The sequence below is a fragment of the Triticum dicoccoides genome, chromosome 2A (genome assembly GCF_002162155.2).
Source record: "Triticum dicoccoides isolate Atlit2015 ecotype Zavitan chromosome 2A, WEW_v2.0, whole genome shotgun sequence".
Classification (NCBI taxonomy): domain Eukaryota; kingdom Viridiplantae; phylum Streptophyta; class Magnoliopsida; order Poales; family Poaceae; genus Triticum; species Triticum dicoccoides.
In genome coordinates, this window is record NC_041382.1 from 772,990,749 (window position 1) to 773,002,049 (window position 11,301).

At 46.8% G+C, this 11,301-nt stretch overlaps 1 protein-coding gene across 1 annotated transcript; it reads left to right on the forward strand.

Moving 5' to 3' along the window:
* The first annotated feature begins 5,537 nt into the window (after window positions 1-5,537).
* LOC119357186 lies at window positions 5,538-7,036 on the forward strand. The gene has a single exon (XM_037624175.1). It carries the CDS (start codon window positions 5,638-5,640, stop codon window positions 6,517-6,519), a length of 882 nt encoding a protein of 293 aa, XP_037480072.1. The 5' UTR covers window positions 5,538-5,637; the 3' UTR covers window positions 6,520-7,036.
* The last annotated feature ends 4,265 nt before the right edge of the window (window positions 7,037-11,301 follow it).

The following is an 11,301-nucleotide window of genomic DNA, read 5'->3' on the forward strand; positions in this document are numbered from 1 at the left end:
AAAAAGTCTCCTCGACGAGTAACGTTCATTTCAAGGGATTTTTATATAGTTTAAATTGCTTAGCACATGTGTCATTCATTTCAAGGGATTATAGCAAACCACCCTTCCCTCAAAAGAAAAAAAGTAAGCACTCTTCCCCGTCTCTTTGCCAAGAAAAAAAACCCTCTGTTTAGAATTCAAAAAGAAACTTATGTTTATCTATCTGCTTCATAGAATGCATCAAGGACCAGTTCTTTGCCAGAATCTGGGAATTCTCCCAGAATCCGACCCCTACACAGTTTCTCCAGAATCTTTGAGCCTCATTTGTTTTACAACTCTATTTATTTTACAACAAATGAGGCTCAAAGAGTCTGTGAGAAGCTGGATATGGGTCAGATTTTGAGAGAATCTTAGGATTGTAAAACAAATTAGGCTCAAAGATTTTGAAAGAAGCTGGATAAAGTCAGATTCTAAAAGAATCCGCAGATTCTGGCAAAAAAACTTGGCCCAAATCCAGTAGGAGTGGATAGACATAAACAGACCCATGATGTTTTCGTGTCACCAACGCAGCAAGTTGAAGAGGGGACAGTGAAATCGTCGAGATAGATCAGGGGTCAGGGGTCAGTGGTCAACGCTGGGGAAAGTGCTGCCTGCCTTGCAAGTTCTCTTCCCCTTTCCTGAAACTTGCCTTGCAACTGTTGGTTTGCTCTTCTTCAAGACGTATCAGGTGGTCTGATTTGTCTGCACCATCAAGAGAAAAACGCGGGCGGCACACCACTATTCGGGCTGGGTTCGGCGAACTGAACGGCAGGACGTCCGGCCCTATCGATTGGTCCCGGACCCTCGGTCGCCGTCGCCGGAGCCACGGCCCCGGCCCCGTGCTCAGTTGGCTGCCGCTCCTCAGATTAGATATGCAATGGGAATAGAATATGCGTCGCCGTCAAGCCTTAACTACATCCTCCGGGCAAAATCCAGTACCACTACAAAGAATTTCATGGAAAAAAATAGAGTACAACTGCATAAAAATGGACGGGAAAACGACCGGCCACCTTTCTAGATGGCGAGCAACGGCAACGGCATCACGTGCTACGTTGCCATCCCACGGTGCTATAGCATGGCAGCGTGCAATCCAAGATCTTCCACGTGTGCTTCAAATTCCGGAGAGAGGGAGAACCCTGAGACGCCCGCCAAAGCCAATGAAAAGCAGGGGAAGCCAAATATCCTTTTGTGCAGGAAGCAAAATATCTGAGGACAAAGAAAAAAAAAAACTCTGAGCAAAAAATAGACTAAAAAATTGTCATCCTTTTATTTAGTAGACACCAAATGTTGTGCATCCTTATGCATCGGGAACGCTACCATGCTAAGCTTATCTATCGGGTGTCCCCGAAGGGAAAAAATAAAAATAGACTAGATGAACACTTTTTTTTTTGCGAGAACACTTGTATTACTCAGATATCAATGTCTTTACAATCATCAAGGGATACCCAAGACCTCCTCTCGCCCAGATCCCAGTCAAGTGATAGTTCACTCCTCAATTCGAGCAAACCTAGCCAAACTATCACTAGCTTTATTCTGGACTCTCATAATATGAGTAATATAAGTTTGTCTAAGACGCATCAGCAGTCTTATTTCATTAACCAAAGTAGCATAACTACTAGGCAGTGGTATTGAACCAGATCAGCCGTCGATTAGAGCAGGATTTATTTTGACATTTTGTCGCTTGGCTTACTAAACACCATTTCTATCCTGTTCTTTTGAGTCAAAAAATTGTTACAGCTTTATTAAATTGTCTCGGTACAATTAGCGGTCACCGCCTCGCTAACAAATCCACAGGAACCTGAAACCAAGTTTTTGCGAAATTTATTTCTGCAACCTTCACTAGCTAACTCATGGGCGACTCTACTCACCAAACATTGCACCCTTGCACCCACAACACCATAAACTCATCGAAGGGTTGGAGGAGCCCCTTCACTTCCTTGACGGGTGGACCATGAGATGGGAAATCCGTCGTCTCGCGGTTGATCTTGCGGACCACATTTCAGACTCAAAAACCTCCTATTGGACTCCAACCTGCAGAGCTAGTCGAATTGCACGCCGACAGGCCATGAGTTTAACTACCTCAGGATCGTTGACGGAGGCAAAAAAGGTGACACACACGCCGGCCATAAAACCCTCATTGTGATCCCCAGAAACCGCTCCACCGCCTTCAAAATCATTGCCTTTCGACATACTTCCATCCGCGGTGGCCTTGACCCAGTGCGTCGCCGGACCACTCCAGCGAGCTGAGTCCCAACCGGTGCTCTGATTTCATGAAGTGATGTTCATTTGTCTGATAGGTGCATCACCCTATCCTTGAGAGCGGCAGGATCCTCCATTTTACGTCTATCTCAGTCGTCATTTCCGGTCATCCACAACTCATACATAGCCCTAAGCATCATGGCCTTCTCCTCGTCCATGGCTAGGTCGAGCCACTCCAAGATCCAACTCTGGAGCCGGCCCGCTTCCTCTATATACACCTGCGGCTACGACAAGGGTGCCCCAACAGCTTCTTTCAAGGACTTCTAGAAGCGCAACGGGTGTGGGCAGCTAGTTGTTCCACGAAATGCCAAACACCACTTACGTAGGAAGAAGAGGGGTTGACCTAGTCACTTAACGTTCCTCTCCTCCATCTGTTTTCCTTGTGCAATGTCACCACTTATAGTGGGACCCACCAGTCAGGTGGTGGTGTCAAACGCTACTTCTTAATCGATCAATATTTTTGGCAAATTGTCAGCACATATCAATGGGTTTTTGCGGAAAAAAATAAAACGTGGCGTTTTTTTGCAATTTACTCCTTTAAATATCGATGGTTCCCCTCAACATGATGTTTTTGAACAACAATTTTCTTGTCTCTGTGGAGGCTCCCAACGCAGTCAAAGTGATGGCAATCAAGGTGGAGTGCATCGTCCTGGTCGATAATATCTTTTTTTTCTGTTCTTCATAGTATATTTCTCAAAGAAACATACTCAGGAAAGAATTAAACTTGCACCTGAGCTATAGTTAATGCCAAAATATATTCACACCGTTCACATATATTGCGGCTTTAGTACATTCAAGTGAAAACTTCTTACTACCATAAAACAAATAAAAAGAAAGCAATGGATTCGGTCATATAAAAAATGAATAATGGTAAAGTGATTAAACACACGTCAGTTCCTGCCGTCGTTCGGTTGAAAGTGGGAAGTGAGCGAACGTTTTTTTCTTCTACTGACAGCGGTCACTCCCCTCTCACCTCACCATCTCATTTCTCCTATCGGTTGGCAAAAGGCGCGCTCAGCGATTTTGTACATATCATAGAAATTTTGTATTTGATGACATGGCAAGTTTAGAAATAGCAATCTTTGCAACATGGTAAAAGAATTACCTTTTATGTGACCATGCCAATTTTAGTTTTTATGGGATTAGGGCAAATGTAGTCTACACATCATGAAAATTTTACCTTTGGACCATGGCAAAAATAATTCCCTTTGCAATATGGCAAAAAAATTATATTTTACCATGGCAAATTTACCTTTGTTGACATGGCAAATTTACCTATACTGCCATCGCAAATTTAGTTTAACATACATGCAATTTTACTTCTTTTTGCCACAAATTTTTTACTTTTCTGGACCATCGCAAATTTACTTTACATCTCATCCAAGTCATTTTTTTTGCCATGGCAAATACCTTTTCTCCCATGGCAAACACTAAACTTAGCGCATGGCAAATCCATTAAGGTTAGCACGACAACTTCTATTACCCATGGCAATCCGTTCATTTTTTACATGGAAAATTATTTTTTTTAGACAACTTTTATTACCCATGGCAATCCGTTCATTTTTTCACATGGAAAATTCTTTTTTTAGACAACTTTTATTACCTATGGCTATCCGTTCATTTCTTTACATGGAATGTTCTTGTTTTTTAGACAACTTTTATTACCCATGGCAATCCGTTCATTTATTTACATGGAAAATTCTTGTTTTTTAAGCAACTTTTATTACCCATGGCAATTTGTTCATTTTTTTCACATGGAAAATTCTTGTTTTTAGACAACTTTTATTACCCATGGCTATCCGTTCATTTCTTTACATGGAAAGTTCTTGTTTTTTAGACAACTTATATTACCCATGGCAATCCGTTCATTTCTTTACATGGAAATTCTTGTTTTTAGGCAACTTTTATTACCCATGGCAATCCGTTCATTTTTTACATGGAAAATTCTTGTTTTTTTAGCCATGGATCGGGGCAAATGTAGTTTATACAAAATGGCAATTTTACACATTTGTCAACTACAACTTGAATATGCATTTTGTCATGGCACTTTTTGGCCTTTTTCGATGTTATTTGACATGCATGTCAATTTTCTTACACAAAAAAGATGTCAATTTAAATTAAAATACCATGGCAAATTTTAGTATTCATCTGGCATGTCATTTTTTGTTTTATAATTTGTGTTATGTCACGTACAAGGCAATTTTGCTTGTACATAAGATGGCAATTTTAATTCAAATAAGATGGAAAAATTCTTAACATGCATCGTGCGATGGCAATTTTTTGTTCTTAGTTTCTGTTTGTAATGTTCATTTTTCCATGGCTATTTCTTGAAATAAATTTTCACCATGGCAAATTTAAATTGCCATGTGTTCTTTATTAGAGATATTTCTTATAACTTTTGTTTTAGAAATAAAAATGTTGTAAACTTGGCATTATAAAAATACAACATCATGCAAAATTGTAAATATTTGGTTCTACTCGACCATCAATTTTTTTGGAAATTTCACTTGTTGTGAAAAATCATGGCAATTTTTATTTGTTATGGGTATAATTTAGTCAGGGCACCAAAAGTCCATTTCCAGTATTCTTTTCACCTTCTGTAGCTCCACTCGCCGTCCAAATTGTAAATTATGGCAGTGAAGGAGGCATCGACCTAGGCCGAACGATCAGGCATTATCGGGGTCCAGAAATGCCTTGTGGGTCTGCATATGAATTAATACGTTTTGTGTCGATGTTGCACTTATATTTAGTGTTTCCTAAAATAATTCGATTATGTTTCTCAGGAGGAAAAAAAATCGTAATCAGGGAGCGGCGATGCAGGCGCAGCGGCCTGCGAGGCGACGCGTTTGTCACGCGAAAGCCATGGCCGCGTCACGTGAAAAGCCTCAGCACGCCACGGCAGTGACCAGTCCATCCATCCATCCACCCATCACTGCCCCACCACCGCGCGTGCCGCCGCGCCCCGCTGGCGCGAGCCTGGCCGCGCACCCCCTCGCACGTTTCGCCCTCCGACGTGGCGCCCTGCGACCCCGGTCAGTCAGTCCTTGGCCCACGCGGCCCGCCGGGGCCCGCGCACCAGCACCTTCCCATTCCTTCCCTGGATCCCGTGCCGCGCCCTCTTGCCTTGGCTCGCAAGGAAAGACAGAGACCACTTCCCCCCCTCCGGCCCCACCGCCATTACCATTGGCCCAGCCCAACCCAACCGCCTTCAATCCCTGTATATAACCCCCCGCTCCCCCCTCCTCCCCGTCCCAATTCCAATTCCCCTTCCCCTTCCCCTTCCCCACAGACTTCCGACCCACGCCACCGCCGATGCCCACCCGCTGCTAGTCTAGTCCAGTCGTCGAGAGGCTCGGAGCGATGGGCGAGATGGAGTCGACCTCGCCGCCGCCGGGAAGCGCGGGCGGCGCGGTGCTGCAGGTGGTGTTCGTGGACGGCGAGCGGAGCGTGGACCTGGGCACGGTCACCGTGCAGCCGTCGCTGGGCGTGCGGAAGCTGCAGGCGGTCGTGGCGGACCGCGTCGGCGTCGCCCCGCAGCAGATCTCGGCGTCCCTCGCCCGGCCGCGGCGCCAGCGCCGCGTGCCGCTCGACGAGGGCGCCGACCTCGCCGCCGCCGTGGCCCGCGAGGGCGCCGGCTGCTACGTCCTCGCCGGGCTCCGCCGCTCCCGCCGCGACCGCCGCGGGGGCCGCTCCAGGCGCGACAGGAAGGGCGCGGGCGCGGGGGCGGGGCCTCAGCAGCCGCTACTGATGGCGCCCACGATGGCCTCGGAGCGGACCATCCTCAAGCGCCTCCCGTCGACGGATCTGGCGTCCCTGGCGGGCGCCGCGTCCCCGGTGGTCGCGTTCGGCGGGTGGGACTACGAGGCGCAGCTGCGGGAGCTCCAGCGGCAGCACGAGTGGTACATGATGAGCACGGCGGCGCCGGATCCGTACCTCCTCCCGCCGCTCCTCGACGACCCGCCGGCGGCGCTGTGGCCGGCGCGCCCCTCGACGCCCTGCCCCGACTGCGAGGCGGCCGCCGCGCTGGGCCTGCGCGAGCCGGCGTTCCACTGGTGCGTGCGCGACGCGGTCACCGTGGGGTTCCGCTCCCCGGTTGGCCCAATCGAGCGCCCGTCCACTGCCAGGAGATCCCCGTCCCAGACGCCGTCGCCGACCCCGTCGCCGCCGCCGCCGTTTCAGCCCACCGCCGGCCGCCATCTGCCGTCCTTCCTCCATCCAGGCCTGACGCCGCTCTGCTACTAGCCGCCCGCCCGTCCGTCCGTTAATTAGTAGAAGAAGGTGTAGAAAAGCAAAAGGGGAATTGGGCCATGGTTGCGTGCGGGGTTTGTGCACTGGGGGAGGAGGAGCAGAGGACAAGCGAAGGCGACGACTCCAGAGAAGAGAAGAGAAGAGAAGAGAGGAGGCTGCCTGCCCGCCTGCGCGGTGCCCGGCTGGACACGTTCCGGCTGGAAGATTTCTTTCTGTTTATGTTCCGTGTTTTGCTGGGGTGGTTGGGCTGGGCTGTGCTAGTGCTGTGTGACAGCTGGTGTGGTGCGCGTGTCCGTCCGGGCTGTTGGACGAGTCCGCAGATCCATCCCTCCCTCCCTCTGGAATCCTTCTCTGTTTTTTTTTCTTTTTCTTTTCCTTTGTTTAGTGAGAGAGAGATAGTGAGTGAGAGAGAGAGAGAGCCCAGTGGATTATGGGCGATATTGGTAGTTGTTTCTGGTATATCGAAGTGGTATATGCAGATGAAGAAACATGAATTTCACCGTGCCAAAAATTCTGTGTACTGTCTTCTCTTTTCTTCTGATATTTTCCTTGGCACCACAAGAAGAGCTGCGAGTTGGGAGGCAGGCAACGTGGAAAATGAGCGTTGGTTTCCACGCCGAGGCTGATGTGTTGGTACTACTGCCGTGACGTTGAGCGATTTCGGATGGCGACGTAGTACGTGATGTTGTTATTCCCCGTTCTAGAAAGCTGGCGAAAATTCAGCCATTCGCACGTAAACTGACCGGCCAGTTTCCTGTCCGTCTCGGATATTTTTATAAGCGTTGTACGCGCGATGGCGACGCATACTCTCCGTCTCCGTGGACGGAATAAACCCGCCGGCCGGATGCAGCCGCCGCCGGGGAGCACGCGGCCGGTTTTAATACTGCACGATCAAAACCCAACCCTAGCTAGCAAAACAATTGAAATGAAAATCGTAGAGCAGTGAGCTACGTTACGTATGGTCCCTGAAACAATTGCCATCTGTCCACCGTCCGCTCCTCCAATTGCGTGTTCTCGGGCCATGCGAAACAGTGGTGCGTGTACCGCCGTGGTTTTCACTTGGTGACGGCTCCAAGGCTGAGTACGAAGCAAGCTTCACAAAAGGTGCTCTGACCACCAGCCACCATGGAGGGCAGGAAAAGTCAACCTTGGAATGGAAGTTTATATACTCTTGCAAGACAAGTCTCGTGTGCAAAGTCAACCTTGTATTTTGCTCTTGCCAAGCTTGGGCACGCACTCCCTTGATAGGTCCCACATGATTCTAAGTAGTACTTCTGTGTGTAGAACAGCGGCTGCTACCATCACAGTTTGATTTTTCTTCTTCTTCCTCTTCCAAAGACCCAAGGGACTCACTGAATGAGTATACACTACTGTTTGCTCTGTTTTTTTTGGCAATATAAAACTTTATTCCATACTTCAAAGACAGGTCACTAACATCAATGTGCAAGATTGCACATTAAGAGAGCTGATAATAGCTTTTAGAGGGCAATTAGAAACATCATGACGCACACCTAAGCAGGTATATAAGCAATTTCCAACATCAAAAAGATTGTAAGTACCCTGAGCCTGCTTGTGAGCAATCCTATTGTTCTCCCTTATAAACTTAAAGATTCTAGCATTAGTATCATGAGTGAACTGAATAAACTGATGAAGATGAGGTCTTTCTGAATATTTTCGGACTGAGGGGGTATATGTGGTGCAAATGATTCCACCGGTCCTTGTTTCTCTGCTGCGCTAGTGGCAGCCACAAAAAGATGCCTCCTAAATTGACGCACTCTAAACGGGTCTAATTTTCTCCGCGAGGATATTTAAGGTTTAAGCGCACGCTTGATTTTTTTTGAGGGGATAAGCACACGCTTGATAGGGACGTATATTCACAATGCATATCCGAACAGCAGCCGGCTGGGCCGACGGCGACTGACACTAACCTCGCCCAACACTAACCTCAAAACACTGAACTCGTTTATTGTGTGAGCTCAGGTAGGGGGCATCCTCGTGACACGATTATTATCAGAGCAATCCTGGTCATCTGCCGCCAGCCAACTATTCCTAGGGCTAACGCTAAAAAAAAGACTGTTCCTAGGGCACACGGAGCTGCCCGTATTTCTTTCTCGTCTACTATAATGGTGCGGACCAGACCACCACCTAGCGACTATTGGAAATGAACAAACAGCACTTGCAAGCAGGGTTCGAAATAAAATTTTTGAAGTTCTGTATATTTCAGTGGGATCCAAAATAATTTTACCCCGAATTTTTCAAGACAGATTCAAACTGATTTCAACATAAACTTAAATTATATTTGAGTTCATTAAAATTAAGTGAAATTTGAAATCTCGAAATCCGAAATAATTCCTGAAATATGCGAAGTTTCTAAATTTTCGCATATTCCGATGAGGTTTGATATTATTTTGTTTCCGAAATAAAAAAAACATTGCTTGCAAGGCAAGTTTACATAAGGGGAAAAGAAGTTGCAAGGCAGGGCAGTAACAGTAAATTTTCCCGAGCGTTGACCACCTTGCGAACAAATCTGTGTACAGTCACTTCTTTTCCTGGGGTGATATTTTCCTTTGTCCTGATTTTCTTCATCACACGAACGGCAGCGAGTTTGGAATTGGAAGCACACAACGTGGGAAATGAGCGTTGGTTCCCACTCCGAGGCTGATGTGTTGGTACTACTAACGTGTGCCGTTGAGCGATTGCAGATGACGACGTAGTACGTGAAGTTGTTATTTCCCGTTTTAGAAAGGTGGCGAAAATTCACCCGTAAATTGACTGGCCAACTTTCCCGTCTATTTTCAGGATATTTATAAGCGTACGCGCTGCGATGGCGACGCATATTCACGATGGTTTTAATAGTGCACGATCAAAACCGAACCCTAGCTAGCAAAACAATTGAAATGAAATCGCAGAGCAGTGGGCTACGTTACGTATGGTCCATCCGTCCATGAAACCATTGCCGTCTGCCGACCGCCGGCTCCTCCAAGTGGTGCGTGTACCGCCGTGGTTTTCACATGGCGACGGCTCCAAGGCCGAAGGCTCCACACAAGGTACTCTCAAGGCCGACCATCGTGGAGGGCAGGAAAAGTCAACCTTGGAGTGGAATTTACATCTCGTGTCCAAAGTCATGCCAAGCTTGGAGCCATTGACACGCATTCTCTGCTAGGTCCGACATGATTCCATGCACTCCTTGCTCTGTTTCGCCCCCTGCTTCTTTTTGCTATCGTTCAAGATCAGGGTCGGCACTTTCCGTGTAGGAGCACATATGTGTAAATGATTCCATTAACGCCGGTTTATCTCCTGCGCTGGTGGCAGCCACGAAAAGGTGGACAGAAAACAACCATCAACCAAATACTGAATTGACGCAGTCTAAACGGGACTAATTTTTTCCACGAGAATATTTAAGGTTTAGGCGCACGCTTGGGTGCGACCCATACTCACAATGTACTGTAGTAGTATATCCGAGGCTGGGGCGACCGCGACGGCGACCGACCGGAGGTTGTGCGTCCAGTTGGTTCCTCGCCCAGCACCAACCCGAAACCATTGAAGAACTCGTTTAGGGCCTCTTTGATTCATAGGATTGCAAAAACACAAGAATAGAGAAAACGTAGGATTGGAATGGCATGTCTATTGTATTCCTATAGAATTTGAGTTTGTTTGATTGTGTCACGGGAAAAACAAAGGATTTCTTTCAAGAGGTTGGAGTGGATGTTAGAATTCCTGTAAAATGTAGTACAAATGAATCCTTAGAAAAAAATCCTACATGATTCAATCCTACGAATCAAACGATCAACGTAGGAAAAATTCCTAAGAATTCTAATCCTTCAAAGATCCTATGAAAATCCTTTGAATCAAAGAAACCCTTATTGTGTGAGCTCAGCTAGGTGGCGCAATCTGTCGCCAGGGAGTGTTTCTTGGGCACATGGAACCGTGATATTCCGCCCGTGTTTCTTTCTCGTCGACGATGGTGCACACAGATCAGACCACCACCTGGCGACTATTTGGAAATGAACAAACCAGGACAGGCAAGGTAGTACTCCTAATTTTTAACAAAAGGAAAAGAAGCTGCAGGTCAAGGCCTCCGTCCGGAAATAGTTGTCCTAAAAATAGATAAAATGAATGTATTTATAACTAAAATAAGTCTAGGTACAATCATTTTTAGGACAAGTATTTCTGAACGGAGGAAGTAGTACTCAACGGTTCATTTTCCCGAGAGTTTTGACCACTGACCAATATGGAGTGTGTAGCAAAAGTCAATTATAGGATCTTGTATTTCCTTTCTCCAACTCCAAATGCACATGCATGAGGGCATGGCCAACGCCAACCCCCAAAATGGACATAGTGTTTATCCACAAACGTGCGCCCAAAGGAGTCAACAGATGGTGATACAGGAGCCGCGCCATATCGTGGCACCGGCTCGACCACTTGATCATGAACTCAATGTGCTGCCAGATATGAGGAACAACATGGACTAGGACACGGGCGCCCGACGAAGATTTAGATTAGATTAACTTTTATTTAATGAAATATGTCAAAATGTCATGATTTGCTCTAGTTTAAATAAAAATGATCTGACTTGTTCAAATTCAGTTTTGAATGTATTAAATTGGACGTTTGAGACACGCGATTGGATGATCGTCTCCCATCAGTGTGCGCTTGTGGATGGATAATGTGTCCATTTTAGGGGTATGTGTTGAAGATGTCCTAAGACATATATTTTCTTGAAAATACTAACGCCAACACGTCTTACAGTTTTGCAACTCGCCTAAACGCGTGGAT

Bases quoted from the DNA above. Each gene is read 5' to 3' on its own strand.
- LOC119357186 (XM_037624175.1), top strand. From the start codon at position 5,638: ATGGGCGAGATGGAGTCGACCTCGCCGCCGCCGGGAAGCGCGGGCGGC.